This window comes from Neolamprologus brichardi, chromosome 7 (assembly GCF_056152115.1).
Source record: "Neolamprologus brichardi isolate AB-2024 chromosome 7, ASM5615211v1, whole genome shotgun sequence".
Lineage (NCBI taxonomy): Eukaryota > Metazoa > Chordata > Actinopteri > Cichliformes > Cichlidae > Neolamprologus > Neolamprologus brichardi.
In genome coordinates, this window is record NC_142110.1 from 27,570,957 (window position 1) to 27,591,461 (window position 20,505).

General features: G+C 41.6%; 1 protein-coding gene across 2 annotated transcripts; it reads left to right on the forward strand.

Moving 5' to 3' along the window:
* Positions 1 to 1,198: 1,198 nt before the first annotated feature.
* Positions 1,199 to 19,437, forward strand: LOC148102037 (fibroblast growth factor receptor 1-A-like). Of its 2 annotated transcripts, XM_087843408.1 has the most exons (10): positions 1,199 to 1,328; positions 1,773 to 1,874; positions 2,425 to 2,549; positions 10,776 to 10,963; positions 12,770 to 12,914; positions 15,472 to 15,608; positions 15,703 to 15,826; positions 16,514 to 16,704; positions 18,170 to 18,317; positions 19,082 to 19,437. In XM_087843408.1, the coding sequence occupies exons 3-10, from the start codon at positions 2,468 to 2,470 to the stop codon at positions 19,156 to 19,158; spliced, it is 1,092 nt and encodes a 363-aa protein (XP_087699534.1). In that variant the 5' UTR covers positions 1,199 to 1,328; positions 1,773 to 1,874; positions 2,425 to 2,467; the 3' UTR covers positions 19,159 to 19,437. The 2 variants fall into 2 exon arrangements, with proteins under 2 accessions (XP_087699534.1, XP_087699533.1); XM_087843407.1 differs by lacking the exon at positions 1,773 to 1,874.
* Positions 19,438 to 20,505: the final 1,068 nt, after the last annotated feature.

Consider the following 20,505-nt stretch of genomic DNA (forward strand, 5'->3'; position numbering starts at 1 on the left):
AAGTGTTTATGTTTATTCAGTATTCACATTTAAAGCTATACAGATTCATTCAAGTTGAAATGATTGGTGATACCGGTCCTGTATTTACTGTCTATAGGATCATTCTCATGTAAGACCCTGCAATTCACCTTCAAACAGCTTAGAAAGGCCCTGGAGGGATCTGATTGGCTGCAGGGCAGCCAATAGGAAAGTGGAGCAAGCCCAGAGAGCAGGATGGAAGCAGCACAGCTCACATTCAGATAAAATATGTAACATACGGTCAAATGCGGTGGTATTTTTACTTTTATTTAGTGCTCCTTCAGACTCCCAAAGACATCTCTGGTATTAGGAGGGAGCGGCAGCGGGATCAGGGTTTTCTGATCAAATGACAACGGCTCAGAGAAAACTGTGAAGCTGCTCCCAAATAGGAAATGACTCACAGAGATGTGGAGACCAGCAATCACAGACAGTCAGTGACGTTCAGCAAATTCAAGCACATACCAGATTAAAAAAAACAACAACTCTGCCAAAGCAAAGTGGGCGGGTCCCAAGAACTCAACTTCAGGGCGAACAATTCAAGCAACTACCAATGAGGGCACAGGATAGTGGTAACTGACACATGCTAGTGTCTAAAAACACACTAGAGGAAGCTTCGATGTGTACTTCCTGCTCCTGCTCAGTGTGTTCCCTCTGTGTTTACCTTGTCCACTCCTGAAATTTCCAGTATTCTCCGCTTGCTTTGGATTTTGGACTTTGTTTTGTCTGTTTCTGGATTTGTTCATGTGGATTTGACCTTTGTTGTGCTATATCTTCGTTCATGGCCCTTTGATGATACTGATCCTGCTCAAAAATGTAAAAGAATACCAGCTAAACATTTTAAAGTTACATTATTAGGTACTATTAAAGTACTGTGAATACTGTGAGTAATACTGCTTTAATATGATGTATTTTTACAGTGTCATAGTTGCCCCCACCTGCTGTTATTGAGGGAGCAACTGTAACAGTCATAGGTTTTGCATTAAAATTAATTTACAGTTTTGTCCCTATTAGTGAAAACACATAATGAGTGTATTTAATAGAGACCGCCTGGCAGATTGTGGTCACTGAGTAAACAGGGACTCCAGAGTAAATATGACCTTGTGTAGGCGTTTCATCTCCGTGTTTCTCTTACAGTAAATGGACGACCCTCGTCCCGCCCTCAGGGGGCATCTGTAATCACACCACCAGGGTTTTAACCATTACTAGAGCCGCTGGTTCAGGCTTAGACGTGCTACGGGACACTTCTGTCGAGGTTGGTGCTGAAATCCCAGGACGAACTAACGTGTCAGTCCTCTCTGTTTCCACTGACGGTGAGTCATCTGCTGCATGAATGACTACAGGTACCACTGCTGTGACCTTTGACCCCACCAGTGCTCAGTCAGGCTGTTTGCTTTTGCTCTGCTCCATCATTTAACTAAAAATAAAATACTAAAGGTACATGAAAGTGAAAACAAAGTGAAAGCTATAATAAATTTAAAAACAAATAAAGAAATACATGGTGAGTCCAGCTTCTCTAAATCATGCCATAAATGCCATTAATGTATTTCTGTGTTGTGCTGATAATGTTATGTTTCCTATATTCAATAAGGAATTAAACATATGTCACACAGAGGTGTGGCTTTCCGCTTTCATTAAACCAGGGTTATTATGTTCTAATATTTATTATTATTATTGTTATTATTTTATTTAGCTTCAAGTTTCCTTTTTATTTGAGCTCTGATGGAGTTTGTTTGATTGTCTGGTTATAATCACAGACAGTAAGTCTGTCAGATTTAAGACGTGCAGAACAACATAACAGTAACCCAAAGACTCCAGTGGAGATCCCAGCCACACAAACATCTGCACGAAGCCTCTCGGTAAGTTTACAGATGAAACACTGTCCAATAAAAATAAAAATAAATACAGTAAAAGCAAAAAGATCAGTTCATATCAGTGAGAGGTTAAACAAAAGGAGATGATTCAAAGGCCTCTGACCTTCAACAGCCAGCAAACTCTGATCCTGTTAACAAACACAGACTGAACAGCTGTTTGCACAGAGGGTGAGTGGAGCGCCCTCTGTTTTCATTGACGCTGCAGATGTGTTACAGTCACCTAAAGTCATCCTGTCTTCCTTCTCTCACCCCAACCGGTCGCAGCAGATGGCTTACCCTCCCTGAGCCTGCTTCTGCCGGAGGTTTCTTCCTGTTAAACAGGAGTTTTTCCTTCCCACTGTTGCCAAAGTGCTTGCTCATAGGGGGTCATATGATTGTTGGGTTTTTCTCTATTATTATAGGATATACTGTACATTATAAACTGCCTTGAGGCAGCTGCTGTTGTGCGCTATATAAATAAAATTGAATTGAATTGAATTGAATTGAAGACTCAGTGACATAATGGTGGTTGAGTTTGGTTTTGTTGTTGCTGCAGAGTGCTCAGAGTGTGGACGTCCCTGTAAGTTGATGCTTAGGACATGATGCGTTTCTGGTCCCTGCTGCTGCTGGTTCACTTCTCTCTGGCTCAGTCTGGTCTGGACTCAGAGAGCACAGACAAAGGTAAGAAGCGTCATGGGCGCTCTGTCTAAATGTGCTTTTGCTGACAAGCACTCTTCAAGAAAAATCAGCCCAGTGTTTGCCACCTACCATCGTTCACTCCCAAACACAAACATATTGACACAGGCAGGGCTGGACTGGGACAAAAAATCGGCCCGGGCATTTTGACTAGAGACCGGCCCCCCAGGTATTATAGGAAAAGCCATAAAGCCTTTGAATGAAAACAAACGCTGTTGTGACAGTGATGTACACTGTCTTGTTGGTTTAAGTATGATTTCTATACGTTGTACATCAGATAAAAAATTTGGTTGTAAGATTCAGATAATTATTTAATAAAAGCGAGACATTTTAAATGAGAATAAGAAAGAAAAGTATTTCTTTGTGCCCCCCTTTCCCTGTTAATGCTCTACCTGCCCCCCTGGCAAAACTTTGCCAGACCCGCCCCTTCACAGTAACCAGCTGTCAGCTACAAAGGATCCTGGTGTTATTTGTCTCTCAGAAACAGTTCATAACTTCCCTTCAACTCATTCATGTCATCTCATTCATACCTAAAAGGTAAACCTGTTTCTCCATCACCTGTTCAGCTCTGATGATTCAGTAAGGACATCTCCTGGTTTCATCTTCATGTTTCCCTCTCACCACATATCCAAACCGATATCATGACCAGCAGCTTTTACAGCTGTGGCTCCAGCAAACATCAGCTGATACTAGAAAGTAATATTAAATAAATTCTAACAACAGCTGATCAAGCTTAAACATGCTGCTGTTGTTTAGCTACATCCACTGGTTTCCTGTTTCTGGCTCAAAGTGGGCGATAAACAAACAAGAGAGACAATCAGCTGATCATTGATCAGTTTCATGATTGAAGTAGCAACAGAAGAAGGAGGGACAGAGAATGAGAGAAGAAGAGGCAGCTGTGCAGCAAAGACAGAATAACTCCAGCTTTGTGTCTTTTTTTTCATTCTAACTGAAGTATGGGACGAATCGCATTCCTTTCCCCCTCAATATGGATGTATTGTAATTGGTCCAGCCCAGAGTTGTTCATGACCAATTGGCTAATCCACCACCTTTTATTGTTTATACCATTACACAAACAAACAAACTAACATAAAAATGAAAAATCACCATCGGCCCACCGGGCAAATGCCCGGTATGCCCAAAGGCCAGTCCAGCTATGCGGTCAGCTGGTGGGTAACAGGCATCTCCGAAAACATTAGAGCACTTTTGCAAATATGTGATGTGTTGATAAATCGAGCAGATATTTGAAGTTTACACAGGACCATTCGCGCCTGAAAATATGTTAAAAGTTTATTTTGTGACCCAGAAAGAATAATATTTCAAACTCCGCCACTCTGTGTTCCTCCGCCACTGCCTCGTTTAAGTTTTGGACGAAATGGATTCTGGGATATTGCATTTCGTCATTTCGAGCTGATTGGAGACCAAAACAGCAAATCTGATTTTTTTTGCATCCAAGTCTGTGATTGGCTGGTTTTGTGGCACAAATATAACGGTGTACAGAAAGAGTTGAGCGGGCATGGGCAGAAATGTTGAGAGCGCAAGCAACACATTGTGAGCGAGCGCAAATGCAAAAACTGAGCGACAGGGGCTGCTATTGTGTGTGTGTGTGTGGATAATAGCAAACACTGAAATACATTTTTTGCACGCAGCAATGAATTTTGTTCACTCAAATATTTCTTAGCTCAAAATAAATTTCTCCTCAAAATGCAACACTTGCACCTGCAATTCTTCTTACATGCGCTCAGAATAGTGGCACAAAAATAACGCCATAGCCCACCAGAACTGATTCGTCTCAGCCACTGGCCACGTGGCCGCCCCCCCAGGACTCATTCATTCTGGACTCTATAATATTGTTTTCTTCAAAAATAAATCTTTTGAATTAAGGATTAATCGTGGATTTACTAATGTCAGATAGAACTAAATGCTAATTAATGCTCAATTTCAAAACTCAGTATAGACCCTGGTCAAGTGGAATCCTTACTGAGAAGGCAATCCTGTCTTTAAGTGATGACGTGACAAATCCTGCTTCCGGGTCTAAAGTAGTCTGCGTTTAATATGGCTTTTGTGTTGTTAACATGTTTAATGTTTTGTATTTTCTTCTATTTAATCTCAAAAAGCTCCTAAAAACAGTCAGTGATCACCAGAGGTGGCTCGAGTATATTGTACTCAAGTAAGAGTAGCATTACTTTAAAATATTATTACTCAAGTAAAAATGAAAAGTAGTCTTAAAAAAGATACTCAAGTAAGAGTAAAAAAGTACTTGGTGAAAAGACTACTCAAGTAGTGAGTAACTGTTTGAAATGTCCAATTTATTTTTTAAATAAATGCTATCAGACAAACAAAAATAAATAAATATACAAATTTTAGTATTTTAAAAAGGAATATATGTAAAAACATCAACAAATTAAGGCACAACAGTTTTTTACAACATAAAGCTTTTTTTTCACCAATATCTATGATATTATAATGATATTATTATATCGTTCAAACGTGAAAGGTAAATTGTTAGAACAATATACTTTTCACGCTATATCACGTTATAATGTGATATGCGTGAAAGTCACTTGGTCTGTCGATCTCTATTCTTCCCATTCCCAGGAGCTGTCTGGCAGAAACTGAGGAAGTCTTTTGCTTTCTTGGCCATGCAGCTCTTTTCAGCAAACTACCACTTTCCCTAACAGCCGCATTAGGGGTGGGCGGTATAAACGGTATTCGGTAGAAACGATATGAATTTGGCCAACGGTAGAGATTTTGACTATTCTGCTCTACCGCAATAGCGCATGTTGATGGTGTCATCAAGCTGCACCTGTTTTGGTCAAAGCATCACAGCGGCTGCAAGCAATATCATCTGCAAATTATGCCAGGCGACAGTAATAGTGAAGAGATGAAGCACGTTTTGGAATACGAGTAAAGCCAAAAACTGCGCAACCGTACTTTTGATTCATTAATGGTGAATTCTCTCACAGCTGCTCTATTCCTATGTTGCTGCAGTATACTAATGACTAACCTCGTATTGTGGATAGATTATCTCAGTTGTTCTCCTGACTGACGTTTAGTCCGTTTACAGCATCCTGCCATGCGATTGCATTTGTCCCTAACCATTGGGAACCCCCACTTTTATTGAGTGGGAAAAAGTTTGCTTCACTGTGTTTATATTATGCTAACATAGGTGTATTGCTAGCGATCACGTAGCACATCATTATATACCAGCTAGTCTAACTTCAGTAACCCTAAAAAAGTCACTGCTGTTTAGTTTTCTGTCTTCATTTATGTCGGGAGTGAAAGCAGAGCTGTGTGTTTTAATTTTTTCAAAAATCTCTCAGTCAGATCATGCTATATCATGTTTAAGTGGAAACTAGCGAGCTAACTTCCTGCTAACTTCTAACTCCGTTAAATTTAATAAATTCTGTTTTCATGGATGCCTGGATGTTAAACTTAATTGTTACACCTGGTAAAGCATTTTTATCAAAGATGAAAGAATTTAGACAGTTTTTAACTCTCAGTGATGCCACAATGATCGTTTGACTTTGGGACCTGAAGCGGATGGTTTTGGACCCAGATCACTCCGCGAGGCTCCTGACTATGGTAGCCGTGATGCTCAGACAATCCATCAAGTGGTGCAGCTTTGTAGCTTACCAAAGTGGTACTAAAACATTTTTTAACAGATTTTTAAGTGACATGTACCACATAAAATCGGTTCGAGGTCAGTAAGCACAACCAGAATTCATACATAAGGTGCATTATAAGATGCACTGTTGATTTTTGAGAAAATTAAAGGATTTTAAGTGCGCCTAATAGTGCGGAAAATACGGTATACAGAAGAAAAGAAGATATTGCTAAACATATTGTTACCGCACATGCTTCAAATTATACCGCAATATAGATTTTAGGTGAAATTGCCCAGCCCAAAGCCCCATCCACATGCACCTTCACTTTTTGGTTTAGTCTAGTTTTGAAAGATTATGCCAACTCTCATAACTAACTTTGTGTGAAACAAATGTTATTAAATGACCAACTTACCAGGTCCCAGATAACTGAGGAGGCAAACAGATGTTCTGTGGTTAATTGTTTATTGCTTGACTTGAGGCAGTGCTTGGGGATCAGAAAAGGGCTCCGAAGCTTGACTGAATGTCAAAAATGGGAAATCCTCCGAAGATAAATGTTCAAATACAGCTCTTGTTGATTCTTTGACTGTCCTGTCCCAGAACTGGGACCTGGTCTGGCACACTACTGGAAAGGCCTGATGTTTAATTAGTATTGGCTCAAAAGCTCTGACTTATCCAATATCAATACATCTTTCAACATTTTTCAGTGTCCTTCTCTGTTCTCTCTTCTCCTTCTCTGTTAATATTAATATATTGAGTAAATATTTGTTCTATGATTCAATGAAAGTATTGAATGAGGGACACAAAATGTTTAGAAGTTGTCAGATGACAAGCAAAGAATCTAAACTGGTAGTTAACCAGTTAATGGGACCACTGTTCGGATGGCTGGGGCAGCAGTCGTGTGGTGTTACGAGAAAAGGACCCAAAATGCAGGTACTGGCTGGGGTGCGAGTGAGTGTTTATTTAACGTGATAGCGAAGTACAAATACAGGAAATAAGGAACAGGGAGCTACTAAAACCTAGACTGGGAAAAACTAATAAACAAACCTGAAAACATAAGGACACAGGACGATACATGGAGATGACACGGAGGAAGCAAGGCAGAGAGACGCGGAGAAACACTGAATAACACAGACGAACCGACAAGGAACACAGGCAGGCACCCACTATAAATACACACAAGGTAATGCGGGAATGACACACCAGAGGGGAACACAGCTGAACCTAATTAGACACGACGAGACACAGACCTTCAAAGTAAAACAGGAAATTCACAAGCTGTTCTACAACACTAACTTAGGGGCACGAACAGAGCACAGACGGGAGAACATTAAAACACTAAACACAAGAACCAAACCCTAAGAACTAATACAAAATAAGAATTACCACAAAATCAGAAGAAACTAGAAAATAATAATAAACTCAAAATGCTGGGTCACCGACCCAGGACCATGCCATAGAGCAGGGGTGTCAAACTCAAATACACAGTGGGCCAAAATTCAAAACTGGAACAAAGTTGCGGGCTAACATTAATATTTATTGAAATATATTTATTCCTCCAGATATAAGAATGAATCTTTTCTTATGGGCTCAAACACGTTTTGCTGAAAAATTGAATATGGAACAAGCAAAGCTTAATACTAAACAATATATATATTAGCTGTATAATACCAGTAGGCCAGCTCTAATAGTAATTTGGTATGGCTTCGCAGGCCAAATGCAATAGTCTGCGGGCCAAATTTGGCCCGCGGGCCAGAGTTTGACACCTATGCCATAGAGTCTGATATGGTGTGTCACCCTGTTTCATAGAAATATATGCATTTCCCTGTTAACCTCTCAACATCCACCAAGTCATTCTCAAACTACCTAAGTTTATGGGTAGGGGTGGAGTTTGTCAGACACAAAATCAGTAACAGGCCAGAGTTAACTCAAACCCCACCTTTTAAAAACAGAATGTTGCACAATACAAAATCCACAAAGCAATGTGCAGAACAGGATTCAGAGTTTACAGGGAGGAACTAGGATAGCTTAACAGAAGCTGAGGCAAAGACTGAGGGCCGAGGACCCCTCTGAGTATACAGCAGGGCAACCGGGAGAAGTGAAAACACCTGGGGAACAAGAACAGCCCTAAACGTTACCAAACCCAGCAAGGACAAGAGCCAGGAACCATGGCGCAAATGGGAAAACCCATCAGAATTACCACTGTACCAAATGTAACACCTCAGGTTTTTGAGAGTTGTTAGCTCCAAGTGAACCCGGTGCATTTATTTACAGTGAAAAATGTAAAACTCAGTTCAAACCAGTCAGGGCAGCTGGAAGGTCTTATACACCTCCCTGCACTTAATCATTACTTTGTGGAGGCATGTAAGGATGACACGAGAGCTCATCACATTTTATATCAACTTTAATCTCAGCTTCACTCAACCCCAGTGACTTCACAAGGCGGCAAAACATCTCCTAGAATCCAAAACATCACTCCTCCCTCTTCCCTTCTCGCTGGGTATGAGTGGAATCCCCTGGTGGTTTGCCACAACTTATTATTAATCTCTGTCTCTCTTCCACAGCATATTTTTAGTTCTGTCTTCTCACCCCAACTGGTCGTAGCAGATGGCCACCCCTCCCTGAGCCTGTTTCTTCCTGTTAAAAGGGAGTTTTTCCTTCCCCTTATCACCAAGTGCTTGCTCACAGGAGGTCAGTTGATGGTTGAGGTTTTTCTGTATTATTGTACGGCCTTTACCTTACAATATAAAGCACCTTGAGGAGGGAGGGGTCTGCAAAATGCCGGATGGCTCTTGCCTAGGGCGCCTAGGACCCTGTTCTCGACCTGGAAGATGGTTTCTTTGGGGTGCAAATTTGTGCTCCTTAAGCATGTTGTGTGTCACAGAAGGCAGTTTTTTATGATCCTCGAAAACGCCGCTAATGAGCTAAACCTGTCTTTCAGTTTCAAAATAGATGGTTTTAATTACATGGTGTTTGCTTCATCAGAGAACATGAAATGTTTTGGTTGTGGTGAAAAAGGCATTTAATTCGACCCTGTTCAGAAAAACCTGGGGAATGTTGCACAGGCAGTGAGAAGCTGCACGCTAACCCTCAAGCAGATCCTCTTAGTTTCAGTCTTTGTGTTGGAAAGGTGCATACGCAGTATTAATCATGATGTTTTCCTTATGTTGTCTCAGATTCACTGCCACCGCAGTGGGTGAGGCCGAACAAGAGACACATCTACAGAGTTCCTGTCGGGAAGACGGTGAAGTTTCACTGCCGAGCGACAGGAAAGCCGCTTCCTGCCCTGCGATGGTACAAGAACGGAAAAGAGGTCAGGATGGACCAACGAGTCAAAGGCCTCTAGAAACAACTTCAGTTTGTAAAGCTTTACTTCACCCTTGCTGTATCTTTCTTTAATCTTGCAGATCAGAGACCACACATGGACTCTAATAAAGGAGTCAGTGTCTCCCTCTGATGAAGGGAACTACACCTGTGTGGTGCAGAATAGACACGGGACCCTCCAACACACCTATCAGCTGAATGTATTTGGTAAGATTATCTGCAGCATGTATACACGGCATACAGCATGCGTTATTGCAAAAACCAGATGGTTCCAGTACTTTGGACTGTGTGTGTCGACCATAACTCTGACCTTCGGTGGGTGTCCTGTCCCAGAACTTTTCACCTGGTCTGGCACACTACTGGAAAGGCCTGATGTTTAATTGGTATTGGCTCAAAAGCTCTGACTTATCCAATATCAATACATCTTTCAACATTTTTCAGTGTCAGTAAATTTATTTATCTTCAAACACTTCAAAAATCTATCACAATAAAATGTTTGAATTGAACAAGGTGGACACTGGGAATGTCTCAGTAATAATGGAAGGTGTCTAGTGGCAAAGAGTTCTTCACTGTAAACTGATGAGCTTTACCACATGGTGCCTCCTTACCAGTGATGGCTCCACAGTGGGTACAGCCAGAAATGAAAAAGCTCTATGCTGCGTTTGTCTCCAACACGATAAAAATGCAATGCAAAGCAACAGGAGACCCGGTTCCCGCAATAGAATGGTACAAGAACGGGAAACTGTTAAGGAGGGATCACAGAATCGGAGGCTTTCAGGTGTGTTTCTGGCTGTAAAGTGGAAATTTTAGAGGCACGACCAGATTTTAAGCTTTATTTTATTTTCTGTCTTTACCTGTGCTCAATCGTTCAGATCAGAGAACACACAGGGACTCTAATAATGACGTCATTGGTTCCCTCAGATAAAGGGAACTACTTGTTATTTTTCTTCAGTGTCCTTCCATGAATGGGTAACAGTATTCATGTCACCCATGACATGAATACTGTTACCCATTCATACTGATTGTGAATGGTACTGTGACCGATAGAACCAGAACACTCAAAAGTTCATTATTAACATTTTGCTCACAAACTGTTTCACTGCTAAATGTAAAAAGCCATTCTCTGGAAAAACACGATGGTTCGTGGATGACTACAGTTAGAAAATCAATCCGCAGGTACGTCCTCCAGGTGTTACTGGTGACATGCTGTTCTCCTCTCTGTGGATATCTAACTCATTCGTAAAGATTACCCCTGTTTTCATCTCCAACCCACCTGTTTCAGAGCGTCCTAGCAGGCCCATCCTGCAGGAAGGGCTGCCGGCCGACCAGACGGCAGCTGTTGGCAGCGACGTGGAGTTTGTGTGCCACGTTTTCAGCGACATACATACTCACATTCAGTGGCTCAAAAACATCATCATCAACAGCAGCAGTGTGGGACCGGACGGGCTGCCCTATGTTCGTGTTCTTAAAGTACGTACCAACACCACCAAATTCAGCTTTAGACCAGTTTTAGTAATTTTCTTTTGTTAGCTTTATTTTGCTGTGTGACACTCTTTACATCTATAATGAAGGAGGATAAATCTGATCTCCGTCAGAGCCCTTAGAATATGTTTAGTGAAATAAGCAGATCTTGGCTTAATTGGCTAAGTGATGAGGGTGAATTTGGTAGTACACACCTCCCCAATTAGAAGGAATACACTTTGTATCCCGGTGGTTTTCCCAGTGCTGGGAATAAGAGTTCTCTACTGGCACATAACTTCAGATCCACATTAGGCCATGTTTCCCTCAGAAAGGAAAAGGAGAAGGGGAGGGCATGTTTGTTGACGGCGAAGGAGAAGGAAAGTCATTTCAAATTGAGGGACTGTGACTGGTAAAGGGAGAGAGCTGCCCATGTGATGGCGTGAAGGAAGGTAGATATATTGCGTGTGCATGTCATAATAAAGCTGCTGTGGCAGAATATACATCAGAAGTCCCCAAAATTTGCAATTTGTCTTCATATCTTTGTTTTTCCTATATGAATAGATTATCCTGGTAGTCTTGGCTCGAGACAGGTGAAAACCCCCCACAACACTTCAGTCCTGCAGTAATACCAACTGTCCACTATTGGCTGACACGATGGAGTAACGAGTCAGTCATGTGACCAAAAACTATCAATCAGATGTGCAAATGTTTGTGCAGTTATTAACAAAAAACAATAAACAAACATAAAACCAAACAAATATGAAAATATATCATTATGAATATGAGCAGCTTAAAAACAGAAGAAAACCCTGAGATACATTCCAAAGAAATACAGTTAAATTTGCTAAACATCATGACATAATACAAAGGCGCTTGGCACCCACTGACTAGTTTTAGTCCGCAGCATTCTTAAAACCGCCTGCTCCAGTAAGGAGCTGCATTGGGATCCCTTTCCCAGCACAAGACTCTGATCCAGGAGGTTGGTCTAACAGAGGAGGTTGCTAAAATAGTGTGAGATGAAGGCACATAATCTGCTGCTCCCAAAGGAACAGATCAAGAAAAAAGAAGACTTTCACTCAGGTGTGTCAACCTCTCATTATTTCCAGCCTCTGAAAACTGTGTGAACAGAAATGGGTAAAGTTGGGGTTTTTTTTAAAAGACATTTACAATAACAACATATGGGAACATCACTTTTTGAATCATTGTTCTAACAGCTTACTGCCATTCAGGAAACAATGTTCTGCTGGGAAAGCTGTTGAATTATGGACGAAAGCTGAGTTTGCTGATTAGACGTCCGATTCATCAGTCCAGTCTCAGCAACAGGAAATCTAACTGAACTGGAAATAAAGCTGAACCAAATCTTTATGCTTCAATTTATGATTTTGTGTTTTTAAATCCTTATATTTTCTCAGATTTGTGACAGGTATAAAGTACCCCCACACACAGTGTGACACGTTAACAGGTGTTTTATTTCCAGCTGTTTCTGACATGCTTGCATGGCTTCAAACCACACAGCTCAGACAGGTGATGAAGAACAGCTGTGTGGGTAAGCCTCCCCTGACACCACACTCTGAACCCACTTCTCCACCCCCCTGAGATCACTCTGATTTTTCAGAGTGATCTTAGTCTTCTGCACTAGACTGTTGAAGTGGTAAAATTAAAGTTTGCATCCATGAACTGAATTCACTGACTTTGTGAGAGATTTAAGTTTGACTTTTGGTTTCAGTTTGCTGATGGTGAGGAATTTAACTCAGCTCTGACCTTTGGGGGACACTGATGAAGGATGACACAGATTTTTGTGTGTTTCTCTCTCAGAGTGATCGTTTGAACACCACAGACAAAGAAATTGAGGTGTTGACTCTGAGGAACATAACTCTGGATGATGCTGGAGAGTACACCTGTCTGGCTGGAAGCTCTGTTGGGTTTTCCTACAGATCTGCATGGCTCACTGTCTATGAAGGTACATGAAGATCTGTACAGGATAGAATACAGACATATGATCTCAGATCTCTCCTTCTCTGTTAATATTAATATATTGAGTAAATATTTGTTCTATGATTCAATGAAAGTATTGAATGAGGGACACAAAATGTTTAGAAGTTGTCAGATGACAAGCAAAGAATCTAAACTGGTAGTTAACCAGTTAATGGGACCACTGTTCGGGTTTGCTCTGGCTTACATGGGTTTTTGGAGACAAGGTCAATTAGTTCATAAACAGTAAAAACATTGAGTGTCATGGCTGGGGCAGCAGTCGTGTGGTGTTACGAGAAAAGGACCCAAAATGCAGGTACTGGCTGGGGTGCGAGTGAGTGTTTATTTAACGTGATAGCGAAGTACAAATACAGGAAATAAGGAACAGGGAGCTACTAAAACCTAGACTGGGAAAAATTAATAAACAAACCTGAAAACATAAGGACACAGGACGATACATGGAGATGACACGGAGGAAGCAAGGCAGAGAGACGCGGAGAAACACTGAATAACACAGACGAACCGACAAGGAACACAGGCAGGCACCCACTATAAATACACACAAGGTAATGCGGGAATGACACACCAGAGGGGAACACAGCTGAACCTAATTAGACACGACGAGACACAGACCTTCAAAGTAAAACAGGAAATTCACAAGCTGTTCTACAACACTAACTTAGGGGCACGAACAGAGCACAGACGGGAGAACATTAAAACACTAAACACAAGAACCAAACCCTAAGAACTAATACAAAATAAGAATTACCACAAAATCAGAAGAAACTAGAAAATAATAATAAACTCAAAATGCTGGGTCACCGACCCAGGACCATGCCATAGAGCAGGGGTGTCAAACTCAAATACACAGTGGGCCAAAATTCAAAACTGGAACAAAGTTGCGGGCTAACGTTAATATTTATTGAAATATATTTATTCCTCCAGATATAAGAATGAATCTTTTCTTATGGGCTCAAACACGTTTTGCTGAAAAATTGAATATGGAACAAGCAAAGCTTAATACTAAACAATATATATATTAGCTGTATAATACCAGTAGGCCAGCTCTAATAGTAATTTGGTATGGCTTCGCAGGCCAAATGCAATAGTCTGCGGGCCAAATTTGGCCCGCGGGCCAGAGTTTGACACCTAAGCCATAGAGTCTGATATGGTGTGTCACCCTATTTCATAGAAATATATGCATTTCCCTGTTAACCTCTCAACATCCACCAAGTCATTCTCAAACTACCTAAGTTTATGGGTAGGGGTGGAGTTTGTCAGACACAAAATCAGTAACAGGCCAGAGTTAACTCAAACCCCACCTTTTAAAAACAGAATGTTGCACAATACAAAATCTACAAAGCAATGTGCAGAACAGGATTCAGAGTTTACAGGGAGGAACTAGGATAGCTTAACAGAAGCTGAGGCAAAGACTGAGGGCCGAGGACCCCTCTGAGTATACAGCAGGGCAACCGGGAGAAGTGAAAACACCTGGGGAACAAGAACAGCCCTAAACGTTACCAAACCCAGCAAGGACAAGAGCCAGGAACCATGGCGCAAATGGGAAAACCCATCAGAATTACCACTGTACCAAATGTAACACCTCAGGTTTTTGAGAGTTGTTAGCTCCAAGTGAACCCGGTGCATTTATTTACAGTGAAAAATGTAAAACTCAGTTCAAACCATTCAGGGCAGCTGGAAGGTCTTATACACCTCCCTGCACTTAATCATTACTTTGTGGAGGCATGTAAGGATGACACGAGAGCTCATCACATTTTATATCAACTTTAATCTCAGCTTCACTCAACCCCAGTGACTTCACAAGGCGGCAAAACATCTCCTAGAATCCAAAACATCACTCCTCCCTCTTCCCTTCTCGCTGGGTATGAGTGGAATCCCCTGGTGGTTTGCCACAACTTATTATTAATCTCTGTCTCTCTTCCACAGCATATTTTTAGTTCTGTCTTCTCACCCCAACTGGTCGTAGCAGATGGCCACCCCTCCCTGAGCCTGTTTCTTCCTGTTAAAAGGGAGTTTTTCCTTCCCCTTATCACCAAGTGCTTGCTCACAGGAGGTCAGTTGATGGTTGAGGTTTTTCTGTATTATTGTACGGCCTTTACCTTACAATATAAGGGAGGGGTCTGCAAAATGCCGGATGGCTCTTGCCTAGGGCGCCTAGGACCCTGTTCTCGACCTGGAAGATGGTTTCTTTGGGGTGCAAATTTGTGCTCCTTAAGCATGTTGTGTGTCACAGAAGGCAGTTTTTTATGATCCTCGAAAACGCCGCTAATGAGCTAAACCTGTCTTTCAGTTTCAAAATAGATGGTTTTAATTACATGGTGTTTGCTTCATCAGAGAACATGAAATGTTTTGGTTGTGGTGAAAAAGGCATTTAATTCGACCCTGTTCAGAAAAACCTGGGGAATGTTGCACAGGCAGTGAGAAGCTGCACGCTAACCCTCAAGCTGATCCTCTTAGTTTCAGTCTTTGTGTTGGAAAGGTGCATACGCAGTATTAATCATGATGTTTTCCTTGTGTTGTCTCAGATTCACTGCCACCGCAGTGGGTGAGGCCGGACAAGAGACACATCTACAGAGTTCCTGTCGGGAAGACGGTGAAGTTTCACTGCCAAGCGACAGGAAAGCCACTTCCTGCCCTGCGATGGTACAAGAACGGAAAAGAGGTCAGGATGGACCAACGAGTCAAAGGCCTCTAGAAACAACTTCAGTTTGTAAAGCTTTACTTCACCCTTTCTGTATCTTTCTTTAATCTTGCAGATCAGAGACCACACATGGACTCTAATAAAGGAGTCAGTGTCTCCCTCTGATGAAGGGAACTACACCTGTGTGGTGCAGAATAGACACGGGACCCTCCAACACACCTATCAGCTGAATGTAATTGGTAAGATTATCTGCAGCATGTATACACGGCATACAGCATGCGTTATTGCAAAAACCAGATGGTTCCAGTACTTTGGACTGTGTGTGTCGACCATAACTCTGACCTTCGGTGGGTGTGTCCGAACTTTTCACTGGTCCTGTACAACCGCCCACAGCAACAAGGAGGTTGCATGACTGATGGAGGCGGTTCGGCCTTAACAAGTAAAAATAAAATTACAGCACTTTGAGAAGTATAAGAGTGGAAATGCTGGAGTGAATAAAGTGCTGATTTGCTGTAGGGGTGTCCCAAGGGTATTCTTTGTTTAAACCGCATTAAAGCTCACTGAACAAAGTCAACAACAATATATCAAATACACCTAACATTAAAATGTGACCATGTGAAAGAAACACAGAACTCCCTCCAAATCTGAGATTGCAAATATAACCACATAAAAACTCAATATCACTAAACTATGGCACAGTGAGCTTTAGTAATAACATTAATGCATTTTCTAAGTACTTACTAAGTGGACAAACATAACGTCAGTAAACTACAAAACGTACAGAGTTTCATAAAGACTTTATCCAGACTGAACATCCTCATGTTGCAGGCAAACAGAATGGCTATCTGTCTCCTCCTGCTCTCTGTGGACATTAGTCGTTTGTATGATCTTGCATCATGCTAACCTTAAACCTTGTTTTGTTACAGAGCGTTCTCCTCAAAAGCCAGATCTGCATACTGGGCTGCAGGGTAACCGGATCGCTGTTGTTGGTAGTGATGTGGAGTTTGTGTGCGCAGTGATCGGTGACCCACAGCCTTACATACGGTGGTTCAAAAACATCGTGATCAATGGCAGCAAAGAAGACATAGACATATTTCCCTTTTTTCGTCCTCCCAAAGTACGTACACCACAATCAGGCAGCACTACAGGCTTATGTTAGTATTATTTTATGTCTCCAAAGTTTTTTGAAGCTAGATTAATGTTATTCTGGTCCATGGTGGGGTAAGGGTTAACGTCATCAAACCGTGATCTTTTCCTAAACCCAAGCTTGTAGTTTTTGTGCATGAGTGTAACAGGGAGAAAAAATGAATGGGAATGAAGGTCACAGACTGCAGCTCCAGCTTCAAAGATGCACATTTTCTGTCATCACATCTGCAACCACTCGAGTGAAGACTGGAGCTGAGCTGTCCTCTGCTTTGTGGCTGGGGAGGGTACCGGGCAGGCCTGACACATTCAAACATATAAAAAAAATACCATTTATAGGCAACGGTCAGGAAGTTCAACAGCTGCAACTTCCAGAATTAGAATGGTATTTCGAGGATGGGACACTGAGCCCAAATAGGACAATTTCTATTAAATTGTCCTATTTGGGCTTAAACCTCTCTATTAAAGAGGTGTCTTATTGGAGCTGCAACATCAACCCTCAAACCACCTGGTGGACACCAGAGATGCAGTAGAAGGAGTCCTATCAAATTTTAGTTAGCTTGCGAGCCTCTGGAGGCAGCTGACATGTATGGGAGGGTAGAGTATAGCTTTGGGTGTCACTAAAACAAAAACTCACATGTTGGTGAAGCCATGAAGCAGGACATTTAGTCGCTCTCAAACCATCTAAAGATCAGCTGCTGACCTTGTGGTGTCCTCCACCTTTTCTGTGGAGGAAGGTGAGGGTGACAAATCACCTATTAGCAGTCAGATGCTATGCTGGTGTACTGGCAAAGACTCCACCTGTTTGCTCAAATTCAGATTCATCGGGAAGGCAGGGATGAGAATCAGCACCTCCAAATTTGACGAAACAGTTTTTATCTAGAAGATGTTGGATTGCCCACTCTGGTTAGTTTCCTTCCAAACCAGAGTAAAGTGAAGTAGGGCATTCATAGAGGGCTTGGTGGAATGTCTGCTGTGCTGGGTGAAGGTAAAGCCGTCGATTTACTTGTTAATCTATATTTTTACCATGATCTGTGATGATGAGCTGTGGCATTGGACCAAAGGCATAAGAGTGCAGACAAATGTGGTGGAAAAGAACTCCCTCTGAAGGATGTCTCGGCTCAGGAGGGTTCCAGAGACGATGGATGGGCAGAAGTTAAGACTTGTATAATGTGTTACAGTTTACTGCGCTCTTACCTGCATATCACCACGATATGCCACTAAACCATGGGATTACTTTTCCTTTCCCACACATGGACCGAGTCTAGTCCCGTACTAAAAGAAAAGTAAACTAACTGGCATAAACTGGCCTTTAGTGTCACACTCTTAAAGTTCTCTCAGACTCTTGACCCAGTGTTTAGAGCTGTATTGACCAGCTTTGATTGGAACTTTTTGAGTGAAACATGTTTGGGTGATATCCATGTCCGTCTCCCTCACAGGTTGAGGATCTGAATACGATGGATTATGAGGTAGAATTGCTGCTGACTCTGAGAAACGTAACTCTGGCTGATGCTGGAGAGTACACCTGCCTGGCAAGCAACTCTGAAGGAGTCTCTCGTCACACTGTATGGCTCATAGTGATCGATGGTATGTGACCTCATCTCTCTCTGTTCACCTGTTCATGTCCACCTGGTCTCTGGTGAGCTGCTTCTGGGTAGGATTATGGTTAGGGTTTCATGTTAACCACATGCTGGTTACCTTCCAAATCAAGTCATTTTGATGCTGTAGTTCGTCTATTATAAAATAAACGGGCAGACAGGAAGCTAACCCTGGAGATGTTAAATGCTTATTATTTGTGTTGTAATTTGGTAATGGCGTAAAACAAAGGCCTAATTTTTAGAAAATACAAGATATTAAATAAGGACTGTTAGTTTATTATGAGTTAATTTTACAGACTACCCAAACTAATTACCAATTAGAAAGAAATAACCAATCATTGGTAGCTACATCACATCAACATTGCTAGTGGATGCCTGTATAATAGAGGGTGTGCAACGATTATTTCCCAGAGGGCGATTCTGTTTAACTGATGTTTGGATTGGGGTGGGATCAGTCCTGACTCTAAACACTGATCTGTGGGCCGACCTGTTCAGTGTTTAGCAAACACTGCGTTAAGGATAAGGGAAAAGCACTGCTGACGCTTTCCCCTATGGTTTCATGATGGTTGGGAACCTTTTGTTACATTTTAATGGAGGTGGTAATTCCCCCCAAAATGGCATTTCTCTTTACCGAGCTTATCATACCTTACACAGAGAGCGTCATCTCTCAGAGGAGGGAGCCCTCAGCTGTGAGATTTCTGTGAAGCGAGCAGATCTGGTTTTAAATGCTTTTCTCCTCGCTTCACTCTGCAGAAGCATTGCTGCGGTTCCTCCAGGAGTCTTCTCCAGTCCACTGCTCTTCAGCCCACACATGTCAGCACTGGACCTAGTTTATGTCAGTGGTCCTCAAGTTCTGTTAAAAAGTAATCTCAGCACAGTCATCCATGTGAGCCCAAAATTCAGACAGTTGCAGTCATTGCTGCAGTTTTCAGACTTCACCTGAGCGTTGAAGCCTCCTGCTGTCTCATGTGTAGCTGCTGGTGGATGGATGGAGGTTTGTGCTTCGCTGATCTGGATTCTGCAGCTCTTCTCTGACTACATTTGACCTCTTTCACATTGGCTCCTTTATGTGTAATGACATGTGTTATAAGAATAAATCTTTCATTTGATGCTTTTTTTACTGTGCATCGTGTTTTTTTAAAATCACCCTCACAGATTACTAAAGGAAACTCATAAACACTGAATGATCCTCTCATTGATTACCACTTTACTGACAGCATTTATACCAGTAATCAATAATCAATAATTACCTAATAACCCACATTCGTCCAAAGTCTCATTCTCAGGACTCTTTAAAATGTAAAGAGAACATTAGAGATCTGATATCGATCTGCAGCAGATCCTACCGATAGGTAGCTAAAGAACAGCACATTCATCAACTTCTGATCACAGATATTATTGATTATTGGAGGAAACTGCTTCACTGCAGTGATTGATTCCCTGCTGCTTCTGTTGGACTTCTTAGAGAAGCATGACTGTAAGTGCGCTTGTTCCTGTGGGGAGGCAGGTCCTTTGATTCTGTGGTGTTTTTGTGGTTGTTTACGTGAAGTTTATAATTTAGCTCATATGTTACATTTAACATCTGCAAGGAAACACAAGCTGTGAAGCCAGTAAAATCCCCAAAATGTCATGCTAAATACTTATTTTGTCAAATCTTATAGTGAGAAATACTTCTCTCAATAGGTTATATTGAGGTTACATTGACACCTTCTGGTTTAAATTGGTATTACAGCAGTGTCCAGCCTAATGTATGTTGTTGTGTCTGCAGTTGTTTCTTCATTAATTTCCTTAGGGATTATTACACTATTCTGATTCTGATTAATTAAGAGCTTATTGTAAGGACCTTTAAACAACATGATCACTTCACTACTTCTAATGACTGAGCTTGTTTACATGAACAACCTAGTTTCATGTTATAAATTCAATAAAATGGTAATATGGATTTGGATTATCAATCACTTTTTTTATTTTGTTTTTGATCGAAGTCCCCTTTTTGGGAGTGCTTGGGCCTTTCAGGGCTGAGGTATCAGTTCAGTGTGGGGCTTTACTGTGGTGATCATTCACCAAAAGCGGTCCTTCTACAGCGTGAACAGTGTGGTCATGTCATTCAGGCTGATTTGTTCTGTAAAAACTGAAATTAGTAAGATGGATATCAAAGCTGTACTTTGTGGCCTGCT

What these genes read in the sequence shown, in the direction of transcription:
- LOC148102037 (XM_087843408.1), top strand. Translation starts at nt 2,468, where the DNA reads ATGATGCGTTTCTGGTCCCTGCTGCTGCTGGTTCACTTCTCTCTGGCT. An exon ending in CTATCAGCTGAATGTAATTG is followed by an intron (nt 15,827 to 16,513) that starts GTAAGATTATCT and finishes GTTTTGTTACAG; the next exon opens with AGCGTTCTCCTCAAAAGCCA. An exon ending in CCTTTTTTCGTCCTCCCAAA is followed by an intron (nt 16,705 to 18,169) that starts GTACGTACACCA and finishes TCTCCCTCACAG; the next exon opens with GTTGAGGATCTGAATACGAT.